At 41.6% G+C, this 11,625-nt stretch overlaps 1 protein-coding gene across 1 annotated transcript in view; it reads right to left on the bottom strand.

The window, feature by feature from the left end:
* Positions 1 to 3,254: 3,254 nt before the first annotated feature.
* LOC118373476 (thrombospondin type-1 domain-containing protein 7A-like) overlaps positions 3,255 to 11,625 on the bottom strand; it is a 213,866-nt gene continuing 205,495 nt past the window's right edge. The window contains exons 27-28 of the mRNA XM_052470109.1: positions 11,370 to 11,457; positions 3,255 to 5,829 (exon numbers count right to left, since the gene is read on the bottom strand). Of these exons, the coding sequence (XP_052326069.1) occupies positions 5,739 to 5,829; positions 11,370 to 11,457 (179 nt within the window). The 3' untranslated portion in view covers positions 3,255 to 5,738. The remainder of the gene's footprint in view (positions 5,830 to 11,369; positions 11,458 to 11,625) is intronic.

Genomic DNA, 11,625 nt, shown 5'->3' with positions numbered 1-11,625 from the left:
CTCTCTACTGGTTACATCACTGATGTGGTATATAGTGTCTACTATTGTTATTTTATAGTGTTACTGGCAGTGGCCTCTACTGGTTACATCACTGATGTGGTATATAGTGTCTACTATTGTTATTTTATAGTGTTACTGGCAGTGGCCTCTACTGGTTACATCACTGATGTGGTATATAGTGTCTACTATTGTTATTTTATAGTGTTACTGGCAGTGGCCTCTACTGGTTACATCACTGATGTGTTATATAGTGTCTACTATTGTTATTTTATAGTGTTACTGGCAGTGGCCTCTACTGGTTACATCACTGATGTGGTATATAGTGTCTACTATTGTTATTTTATAGTGTTACTGGCAGTGGCCTCTACTGGTTACATCACTGATGTGGTATATAGTGTCTACTATTGTTATTTTATAGTGTTACTGGCAGTGGCCTCTCTACTGGTTACATCACTGATGTGGTATATAGTGTCTACTATTGTTATTTTATAGTGTTACTGGCAGTGGCCTCTCTACTGGTTACATCACTGATGTGGTATATAGTGTCTACTATTGTTATTTTATAGTGTTACTGGCAGTGGCCTCTACTGGTTACATCACTGATGTGGTATATAGTGTCTACTATTGTTATTTTATAGTGTTACTGGCAGTGGCCTCTCTACTGGTTACATCACTGATGTGGTATATAGTGTCTACTATTGTTATTTTATAGTGTTACTGGCAGTGGCCTCTACTGGTTACATCACTGATGTGGTATATAGTGTCTACTATTGTTATTTTATAGTGTTACTGGCAGTGGCCTCTACTGGTTACATCACTGATGTGGTATATAGTGTCTACTATTGTTATTTTATAGTGTTACTGGCAGTGGCCTCTCTACTGGTTACATCACTGATGTGGTATATAGTGTCTACTATTGTTATTTTATAGTGTTACTGGCAGTGGCCTCTACTGGTTACATCACTGATGTGGTATATAGTGTCTACTATTGTTATTTTATAGTGTTACTGGCAGTGGCCTCTACTGGTTACATCACTGATGGTATATAGTGTCTACTATTGTTATTTTATACTGTTTACATACATCACTGATGTGGTATATAGTGTCTACTATTGTTATTTTATAGTGTTACTGGCAGTGGCCTCTCTACTGGTTACATCACTGATGTGGTATATAGTGTCTACTATTGTTATTTTATAGTGTTACTGGCAGTGGCCTCTACTGGTTACATCACTGATGTGGTATATAGTGTCTACTATTGTTATTTTATAGTGTTACTGGCAGTGGCCTCTCTACTGTTTACATCACTGATGTGGTATATAGTGTCTACTATTGTTATTTTATAGTGTTACTGGCAGTGGCCTCTCTACTGGTTACATCACTGATGTGGTATATAGTGTCTACTATTGTTATTTTATAGTGTTACTGGCAGTGGCCTCTCTACTGTTTACATCACTGATGTGGTATATAGTGTCTACTATTGTTATTTTATAGTGTTACTGGCAGTGGCCTCTACTGGTTACATCACTGATGTGGTATATAGTGTCTACTATTGTTATTTTATAGTGTTACTGGCAGTGGCCTCTCTACTGTTTACATCACTGATGTGGTATATAGTGTCTACTATTGTTATTTTATAGTGTTACTGGCAGTGGCCTCTCTACTGTTTACATCACTGATGTGGTATATAGTGTCTACTATTGTTATTTTATAGTGTTACTTTTGATTTAATTTTTTACATTAAGTGTATTTCGTACATATTTTCTTAACTCTATTTCTTCAACTACATTGTTGGTTATGGACTTGTAAGTACGCATTTCACGGTTGTATTTGGCGCATGTGACAAATAAAATAAGATTTTGATTTGTCTTCTATGAAGCAGAGAGAGAGAGACAGAGTGAGAGAGAGAGAGAGAGATAGATACATTTCCTCTCTCTCTTCATCAACTTTTCCTGGATCTTCATAACTCAGAGGTCGAAACAAGAAGTGGTATCACAACAGAAGTGAATTGATTAAGTTGATTAAGGAGCACACACACACACACACACACACACACACACACACACACACACACACACACACACACACACACACACACACACACACACACACACAGATGGAGACATGATCATGAGAGGAGCTGAATGGCCGGTAGTACCAAGGCCACACAGACGAACTGTGGTTAATCTCCCTGATCAATGATTACAATTGTGACAGTGTGATGACTCTGGTTGATTAAGACCGAAAGATGACTTTAACAAGCAGAGGAGAGGACAATCAACTGATTCAGTGGAGGAATGTCATTTACTGTAAACCAGGGCCTGGTCAAATATAGTCCACTAAACAAGGAATAGGCTGCTGTTAGGGACACTTACTAAATTATGTGGAATTTACATAGAAACAACATGGTAACAATATCTACAAGACCATTAACGTAGGAATGACCTGTAAATGTAAAGCACAATCCTGTCATGACTGGCCAGGAAAACCATTCCCAGAAAGGCATCAAATCGGTACCAGTGGTGCTCTCTCATGGAAGCTTTATGTTCCACCTAGGAACAAATATGATTAAGTAATCCCTGTCAAAATCTGTTTGTTTAAACTAGAGATATGTTTAGTTTTGTTGCATGGGCTGCGCCTCAATCCAGCCTGGTACCAGTTAAGAAAATCAGTTTTTACATGTATGAATCTGTTATGAAATGCATTTCTATGGGCTAATAGCAGTAAGGCCAAATTCAATGTTTTATCTAATATTTTTTATATATATTTTTCAAAAGCAAAAAGCAAAATGATCCTTGGCATGATCATTTTCAAACAATCCGCCCCAGCTTAGACTCTTAAAGATTAAGAAACATCTTCACACTATCGCCCAGGCCAGAGAGAGTGTGATTTTAAATGTACAGTAGAATAGCTCCAGTTCCTCAGACTTCACTAAAGCCCCTTCTGTCCTCTGACGTCTGTGTGTGTGCGTGTGGATAGCTCTTTCTGACCTACGTGTGTCCTGGGTCTGAGTTTCTCACAGATTCTGCCGTCTTCAGCTGAGTGTTTCTATATCTATATTTTCTTCTGCGCTGGAAAAGGGGAGACATATATTTTCAAAGACCTAGCTGGAGAGAATCTTAAGTAATAGTGTTCTAGCTCCATCTAGTGGTACACACTGATATTACAACATATTCTCTTTTTAATACGGGTGCATACTGCATGATGAGAGCCTTGTCATAGAGGCTAATGACACAATTATAATTTTTTTCTTATTTATTATCAGCAACTGGTCAGATACATATAAACAACCTGTAGGAAAAGGACAGAGCTCTGCAACTTTGTTTTAACAAGGTAATCATCAGTATCGCTTTAGCAAAGATCATTAACGTTACACACACATAGGCAGAAACACACATGCACACACACACACACACACACACACACACACACACACACACACACACACACACACACACACGCACACACACACTTCTAGAGGTTTTTACTTAACACTGCGCAATAAAAAAAGAAATGAACATATTTATATATAATACATAAATAATGATTAAATAAAAAAAATTATGCAGTCATTTATTTACAACTCATTTAAAAAAGTGAACATTCCCTTTGACCAGCTGGCAACAGACTCCTCGAAATGATCAATGATGTGTCTGTCCGTCTGTCTCTACTACCACGATTCAATACCCTCTTTGTTTTCTGGGGGATAGAACGGTTGTAACAGATTCATTTACTTTACATGAGGTTTGTCCATCTACAACATTGAATAAACAGTCTGCACTACCAACTGCCAGTCCGCCATAGCCAATATTATGCATATAACCTGTTTTCAGACAGAGGACTCTGACTCTTCAGATATGTCACTGCAGCATTAGCATGAGAAGCTTGAGCGACATCTAGGACCTTGATGCACCTGTTCCTTGGAATTCCTTGGAGTATCATTGTGGCTACCTAGGCTACATTCTATCTAGCTTTTGCAATACATAACCCATCATAGAATAGCACCAAGGCAGGGAGAACGATCAAAGCATAAGTGTGTGTGAGTGATTATTGTAGACATTGTAGTCACACTCATCTCTCAACCGATGTAACAGCCACACTGAATATGAACAGCGTTGAGAGATCACATATGATATGTATATAGCAATACGCCGAAGTAGTTTGGATACAAGTAGGCTGTTCTAGTTAGGATTGACAATGTTACACATCAGTAGATATTAGACCGAGATATAAAGTGGACCCTCTCTCTTCTGACGTAACAGAAGGTAAAGAAGACGTTGTGAACAAACCCAGTCACACCCTTCTGTCTGTCGTAACAACTAAGACCATATTCATTCAAACTCGCAGTAGGAAAAAGGAATCACATTGCTCTTGCACTGTGAAAATGCACCCTTTCAATAGCGTCATCAAATAGAATTGCTGCTGTGTCTCGATGAACATTCAACAGCTCTTTGAATTAGCTTCTTTATGGTGTGAGCAATATGATTTTTCTGCCATGCGGAATCCGGATTCCCTGCAGTGCACTTTAAGATGTTGAATTAAGATAATAAATGAAATGGAAAAACAATGATTAACCATAATAATCCTTCAACAGTCAGAGAAACCAACAGGAGACAAACATAAAGGCAGGCAGAGAAATGAGACATGTTGAGACCTGGGTTCAAACGGTATTTGTTTTCTTTCCAATACTTTGAGCATTTAATTGAGCCTGGCCTGGAGTGTCAGATGGGCGGGGTTTGCACTTTTGGGACTATTCCAATGGCTCCATTACGCCAGGCAAGCTCAATTAAGTGCAGTTGAAAACAGATACTACTACAAAGGTAAAGTGGTGCCCACAAAATAAATAATATTTACATGGCATCGTTCGTCCTATCATCATATCACATACAAGAAGCAAAATAAGCAAAATATTCTTAACAAATGTTGGTGAGTTTTTGTTTTTGAAAAAAAGTCTACTTTTTGACATTTCTAGCACAAGACTGTACATCATCTTGTATTGAGAGAGGCAGCTTCCTAGACATAAGTACATATCATGCTGCACTAATATAGTGCAATATTGCGCCTGAAAACATAAGAGAAAATGAGAGGCAGAAAGAGATTTCCTACAAAGGTTGACAGCATTTCTGCAAGATTAGGACACTTTCTTCTTGTTTTATTTTTTAGGGAAAAGGATCCAGTCCAGAACAAAAATAGAGAGGCAGAAATTTTCTCCAGGAAAAGTTTAAAAAAGCATTGCGTGTTTCTCATTTCATTTTCAACAGAGCACCTGTAGCAAAGGAGGGACTTATGCTTTTGCAGCAAAAATCATTGTGTTTTTTCAGGGCCCTCTCCAACAACCTTTGTTTCAAAAGGCTTTTTATTTGACAGAAAAAGTACTAAATGGCAAATAAGCAAAGGCAGACTTCCTTAAGAAGAAGATAGAGTTTGTGAAGGCTCTTGTGAAACAAATTATACAAAAATTAAATAAATCAAAAATATTGAGGGAGGAAAATTCTAGGCTACTAATGAACAAACATGGTTCGATTTCTGTCTGACTTTCATTTTTTTTGTTGTTATTGATAAATCAGTGACATAATGTAAGTCTTCCCAGAGTTCCAGATATTTTAAGCCACGCCCACTGGTAGCCTGAGAAGAACCGTCAAAGGTGGGTCTCCATGACAACCAATCTGTCTGTTCCCACGACGACAGTCTCCATGACGTCAGTGTAAAATGATTCTGCCACAGGTAGATTAGGAGGTTCACATGTCAGCGTCTCCGTCATAGGCCAGGGTCAGGGGCTTGAGCCGGTTGTTATACATCTGTCTTCTCTGGGGTTTCTTTGGCTTTTTACTAGGAAATAAAAATGGCAGAAAGCATTGTTATTACATGTTTTATATTTCAATTTTTGAAGAGGACATTTAGACACCCCTAGCCCTAATATGTAGGCCTAGACATCATAATAATGAAGGACGTATCCATATCATGGCTAAGTTACCCCCACCTGATACATAGAGCTCTCTCTGCTATCTTTTCAAACTGGTCGCCTCATGTAAAGAGCTGCATGCATCACTATGCTGAAGGCCATGCGTTCAGTAGACGGTCAGTTCTACCATCATGCAAAAGGCAATATTGAAATTGCCAATGATTCTGTTCTTACACTACCACTGTCCTTGAAGGAAAAACAACACATCTGTTGGTTACAGCAGTAGTAAGGAACATTTCAGAAGCACATTTCAGGGCCCCTTGTCCTAGCATTGAAGTGATGGTGCAGTCGATAACGCAGCACTTCATGGAAAATTTCAACAGCTGCTGTAATTCATTTTTATATTGAGACATGTGAGAGAGGTTGAACTCTACAGGAAGCTGATGAGGGGGACAAGCACAGTACAGAAAGCAGCTTTTTTTCCCCAGCCCAGAACAGTTCCCACTCAAACAGTTCCCACTCACCTTAATGGAAACTAGGCTATGGCACACAGAGACAGTGTAGACAGTTAGCTATAGGTACATAATGATGACAACACTATGGCATGTCTGGGCAGGCTCTAATATATCACACATCACAACATTGCATACAAAACACAGGGATGAGAGACAATAAAAACACAATGATGAATATATATCAAATGTAAATAAGATATGTTGTGGAATGTGTCCATCATAAATGGATCGGGAGGAATGGATGGTACAAATAAAAGCTTGAATGGTGAGGGGGATCATTGAATAATGGTGATGAGTGATTCTTCTATCTGGAATGGTGAGGGGGATCATTGAATAATGGTGATGAGTGATTCTTCTATCTGGAATGGTGAGGGGGATCATTGAATAATGGTGATGAGTGATTCTTCTATCTGGAATGGTGAGGGGGATCATTGAATAATGGCGATGAGTGATTCTTCTATCTGGAATGGTGAGGGGGATCATTGAATAATGGTGATGAGTGATTCTTCTATCTGGAATGGTGAGGGGGATCATTGAATAATGGGGATGAGTGATTCTTCTATCTGGAATGGTGAGGGGATCATTGAATAATGGCGATGAGTGATTCTTCTATCTGGAATGGTGAGGGGATCATTGAATAATGGTGATGAGTGATTCTTCTATCTGGAATGGTGAGGGGGATCATTGAATAATGGTGATGAGTGATTCTTCTATCTGGAATGGTGAGGGGGATCATTGAATAATGGTGATGAGTGATTCTTCTATCTGGAATGGTGAGGGGATCACTGAATAATGGTGATGAGTGATTCTTCTATCTGGAATGGTGAGGGCATCATTGAATAATGTTGATGAGTGATTCTTCTATCTGGAATGGTGAGGGGATCATTGAATAATGTTGATGAGTGATTCCTCTATCTGGAATGGTGAGGGGATCATTGAATAATGTTGATGAGTGATTCCTCTATCTGGAATGGTGAGGGGATCACTGAATAATGGTGATGAGTGATTCTTCTATCTGGAATGGTGAGGGGATCATTGAATAATGTTGATGAGTGATTCTTCTATCTGGAATGGTGAGGGGATCATTGAATAATGTTGATGAGTGATTCTTCTATCTGGAATGGTGAGGGGATCATTGAATAATGTTGATGAGTGATTCCTCTATCTGGAATGGTGAGGGGATCACTGAATAATGGTGATGAGTGATTCTTCTATCTGGAATGGTGAGGGGATCATTGAATAATGGTGATGAGTGATTCTTCTATCTGGAATGGTGAGGGGATCACTGAATAATGGTGATGAGTGATTCTTCTATCTGGAATGGTGAGGGGATCATTGAATAATGGTGATGAGTGATTCTTCTATCTGGAATGGTGAGGGGGATCATTGAATAATGGTGATGAGTGATTCTTCTATCTGGAATGGTGAGGGGATCATTGAATAATGGTGATGAGTGATTCTTCTATCTGGAATGGTGAGGGGATCACTGAATAATGGTGATGAGTGATTCTTCTATCTGGAATGGTGAGGGGATCATTGAATAATGGTGATGAGTGATTCTTCTATCTGGAATGGTGAGGGGATCATTGAATAATGGTGATGAGTGATTCTTCTATCTGGAATGGTGAGGGGATCATTGAATAATGGTGATGAGTGATTCTTCTATCTGGAATGGTGAGGGGGATCATTGAATAATGGTGATGAGTGATTCTTCTATCTGGAATGGTGAGGGGATCATTGAATAATGGTGATGAGTGATTCTTCTATCTGGCCACAAGAGGACAGTATGCTATTAAAAGTGAAAGCTGGTCGTTTTATAGAGTAACTATGAGATCAATGTTCTGCATCTCTGAAATCAGAAATATACGGCATCCATATTATGAAGTCCTTCAACAAATAACCAAGGGACTTCCTAAAATGGATTCTGTACAGAAGTATGTTTAAGTATGGAGGTGCTCTAAAGACTACTCAACAAACTCCAGGAGCACAGAGGAGTCAGAGGTCTAACAGAGGGACCTGAGGGGATGACTTCCTGCTCACCTCCATCAATAGCTCCATGTGATTGGTCGGACAGGCACATGTGATAGCAGATGTGGGAAGGAGAGAAAGACAGAGGGTAGGGGAGTTTGTGTGAACACTGCAGCGAGGGCCGCCATTACGTCAGGACCTCTAAGTTATGAGTGTTTCTATGCCTTGTGGTTGTTGGTGGTGATTTTGTTGTTTATGATGGTTTTGTTGTTGAGGCTGTTGTGCTTCTTGTTGATATTTATGTTGTTGATTATATGGTTGTTGCTGACAGTGTTGATTTTGTTCTGGTGGTGGTGGTGGTTGTTGTTGATTTTGTTGATGTTGTTGTTGATATTTATGTTTTTGTTGTTGTAATTTTTGTTGATCTTGACAATGATTCTGATGCGGTTGTTGTTGTTGATATGGATGTTGTTGTTCTAGTTCGTGTGCCTCATTCTGGCAGTCAGGACACGTATAAGCCATGGTATGATCGTTCTGTCCTCTCCAGACCACTGTATCAGTGCACCGGTCAGGGTTCCAGTTACAGAGACGGGTAATACTCTGACTGATGGAGGAGGGGGGGTGCACGGAGGGAGGGGGAGGAAGAGGGGAGTTGGGGGGTGCACGGAGGAGGAGGGGAGTTGCGGGGTGCACGGATGAGGAGGGGAGTTGGGGGTGCACGGAGGAGGGGGGTGGGGTGCATGGAGGAGGAGGGGGGTTGGGGGTGCACGGAGGAGGGGGTGCACAGACGGAGGAGGAGGGGGGGGGTGCACGGAGGAGGGGGGGGCAAGGAGGAGGAGGGTGGGGGGGGGGTGCACGGAGGAGGAGGGGGAGTTGGGGGTGCAAGGAGGAGGAGTTGGGGGTGGGGTGGGGGTGCACGGAGGAGGGGGGTGCAAGGAGGAGGAGGGTGGGGGGTGCACGGCAAGGAGGAGGAGGGTGAAGGTGGGGGGTGCACGGAGGAGGCAAGGAGGAGGAGGGTGGGGGGGGGGTGCACGGAGGAGGGGGTGCAAGGAGGAGGAGGGGGTGCACGGAGGAGGGGAGGTGAACGGAGGAGGAAGGGAGGGGGGTGCACGGAGGAGCACAGAGGAGGGGGTGCACGGAGGAGGAGGGGGTGAACGGAGGAGGGGGTGAACGGAGGAGGAAGGGGGTGCACAGAGGAGGAGGGGGTGCACGGAGGAGGAGGGGGTACACGGAGGGGGGTGCACGGAGGGGGTGCACGGAGGAGGAGGGGGTGAACAGAGGACGGGGTGCACGGAGGAGGGGGGTGCACGGAGGAGGGGGGTGAACAGAGGAGGGGGTGCACGGAGGAGGGGGTGCACGGAGGAGGGGGTGCACGGAGGAGGGGGGTGCACGGAGGAGGAGCGGGGTTGCACGGAGGAGGAGGGGGTGAACGGATAAGGTGGGGGGATGAACGGGTGAGATGGGGAGATAGATGGAAAGAGAAAAGCAAAATGGAGAGTACAAGTAATGACATGATTTGAAATGAAAATGAATGGGTAAAAATGAAGCTGATGTGATCGTGAAGTAATATACACTGAGTGCACAAAACATTAAGGACACCTTCCTAATATTGGGTTGCACCCCACACTTTCGCACTCAGGACAGCCTCATTTCATCCGACGATGCACTCTACAAGGTGTCAAAAGCCTTCCAGAGGGATGCTGGCCCATGTTGACTCCAATACTTCCCACAGTTGTGTCAAATTGGCTGGATGTCCTTTGGTTGGGGGAGCATTATCGGAACACACGGGAAACTGTTGGGTGTGAAAAAAACACAGCAGCGCTGCCGTCCTTGACACAAACTGGTGCACTTGGCACCTACTACCATAACCCTTTCAAAGGCACTTAAATATTTTGTCTTACCCATTCACCCTCTGAATGGCACACCTACACAATCCATGTCTAAATGGTCTCAAGGCTTAAAATCATTATTTAACCTGTCTCCTCCCCTTCACCTACACTGATTGAAGTGGATTTAACAAGTGAGGGATAATACTGTAGCTTTCACCTGGATTCACATTGTCAGTATATGACATGGAAAGAGCAGATGTCCTTAAAACCACGGATCAAACCCTTTTTTAAATTTTATTTTATATTCGCCTAAAATGACATACCCAAATCTACCTGCCTGTTTCTCAGGACCTGAAGCAAGGATATGCATATTCTTGATACCATTTAAAAGGAAGCACTGAAGTTTGTGGAAATGAATGTGGGAGAATGTAACACATTAGATCTGGTAAAAGACAACACAAAGGAATGTTTTTTTTGTAATCATCTTTGAAATGCAAGAGAAACATCACAATGTACTATTCCAGGTTAGGCATAATGTTGGTGTTGGCCACTAGATGATGGCATGTGCAAAGTTTTAGACTGATCAAATGAACAATTGAATTTCTGTTCAAAATGCTGTATCGAGTCAGCCCAAATGTGCCTAATTGGTTTATTGATACATTTTCAAGTTCATAACAGTGCACAAACAATAACATGGTATTCTTTCACTGTAATAGCTACTGTAAATGGGACAGTGCAGTTAGATTAACACGAATTTAAGCGTTCTGCCCATATCAGATATGTCTATGCCCTGGGAAATGTTCTTGTTACTTACAAACTCATGCTAAACGCATTAGAGCACGTTAGCTCAACCGTCCCGTGAGGTGGGTCACAGATCTCGTAGAGGTTAATGTTTTGTACACTCAGTGTACATACAGATGATTACATACATACATACATACATACATACATACATACATACATACATACATACATACATACATACATACATACATACATACATACATACATACATACATACATACATACATACATACATACATACATACATACATACATACATACATACATACATACATAGAGAGGGGTTACATACAGAATACAGGTGACATTCAGATGACTGATATACACAAACTATCAAACACGTTAACTTACCAGGCTAGGAAGGTCATGGAGACTATAAAGACGAGTAGAACAAAAGCTCCAGCTGCCACACCGTAGACCCATGTCTTCAGTTTACCATCTGTAGAGAAGGACACACCACACACACTTAGCACACTGGCAAGTGACCAACGTCAGTGACAGCTCACATTGGACTCTAATGTGAACGGCTTCTCTGCACCTCCATTCCTGTGCAGTAGAGCAGCACACCACATGTTTTCCTGATCATCTGTTGTGTGTAAATTATTAT

Source organism: Oncorhynchus keta, chromosome 19 (assembly GCF_023373465.1).
Source record: "Oncorhynchus keta strain PuntledgeMale-10-30-2019 chromosome 19, Oket_V2, whole genome shotgun sequence".
In the NCBI taxonomy this organism is placed as follows: domain Eukaryota; kingdom Metazoa; phylum Chordata; class Actinopteri; order Salmoniformes; family Salmonidae; genus Oncorhynchus; species Oncorhynchus keta.
The sequence above is the reverse complement of the archived record's forward strand: the minus strand, read 5'-3'. Positions and strand labels throughout refer to the sequence as shown.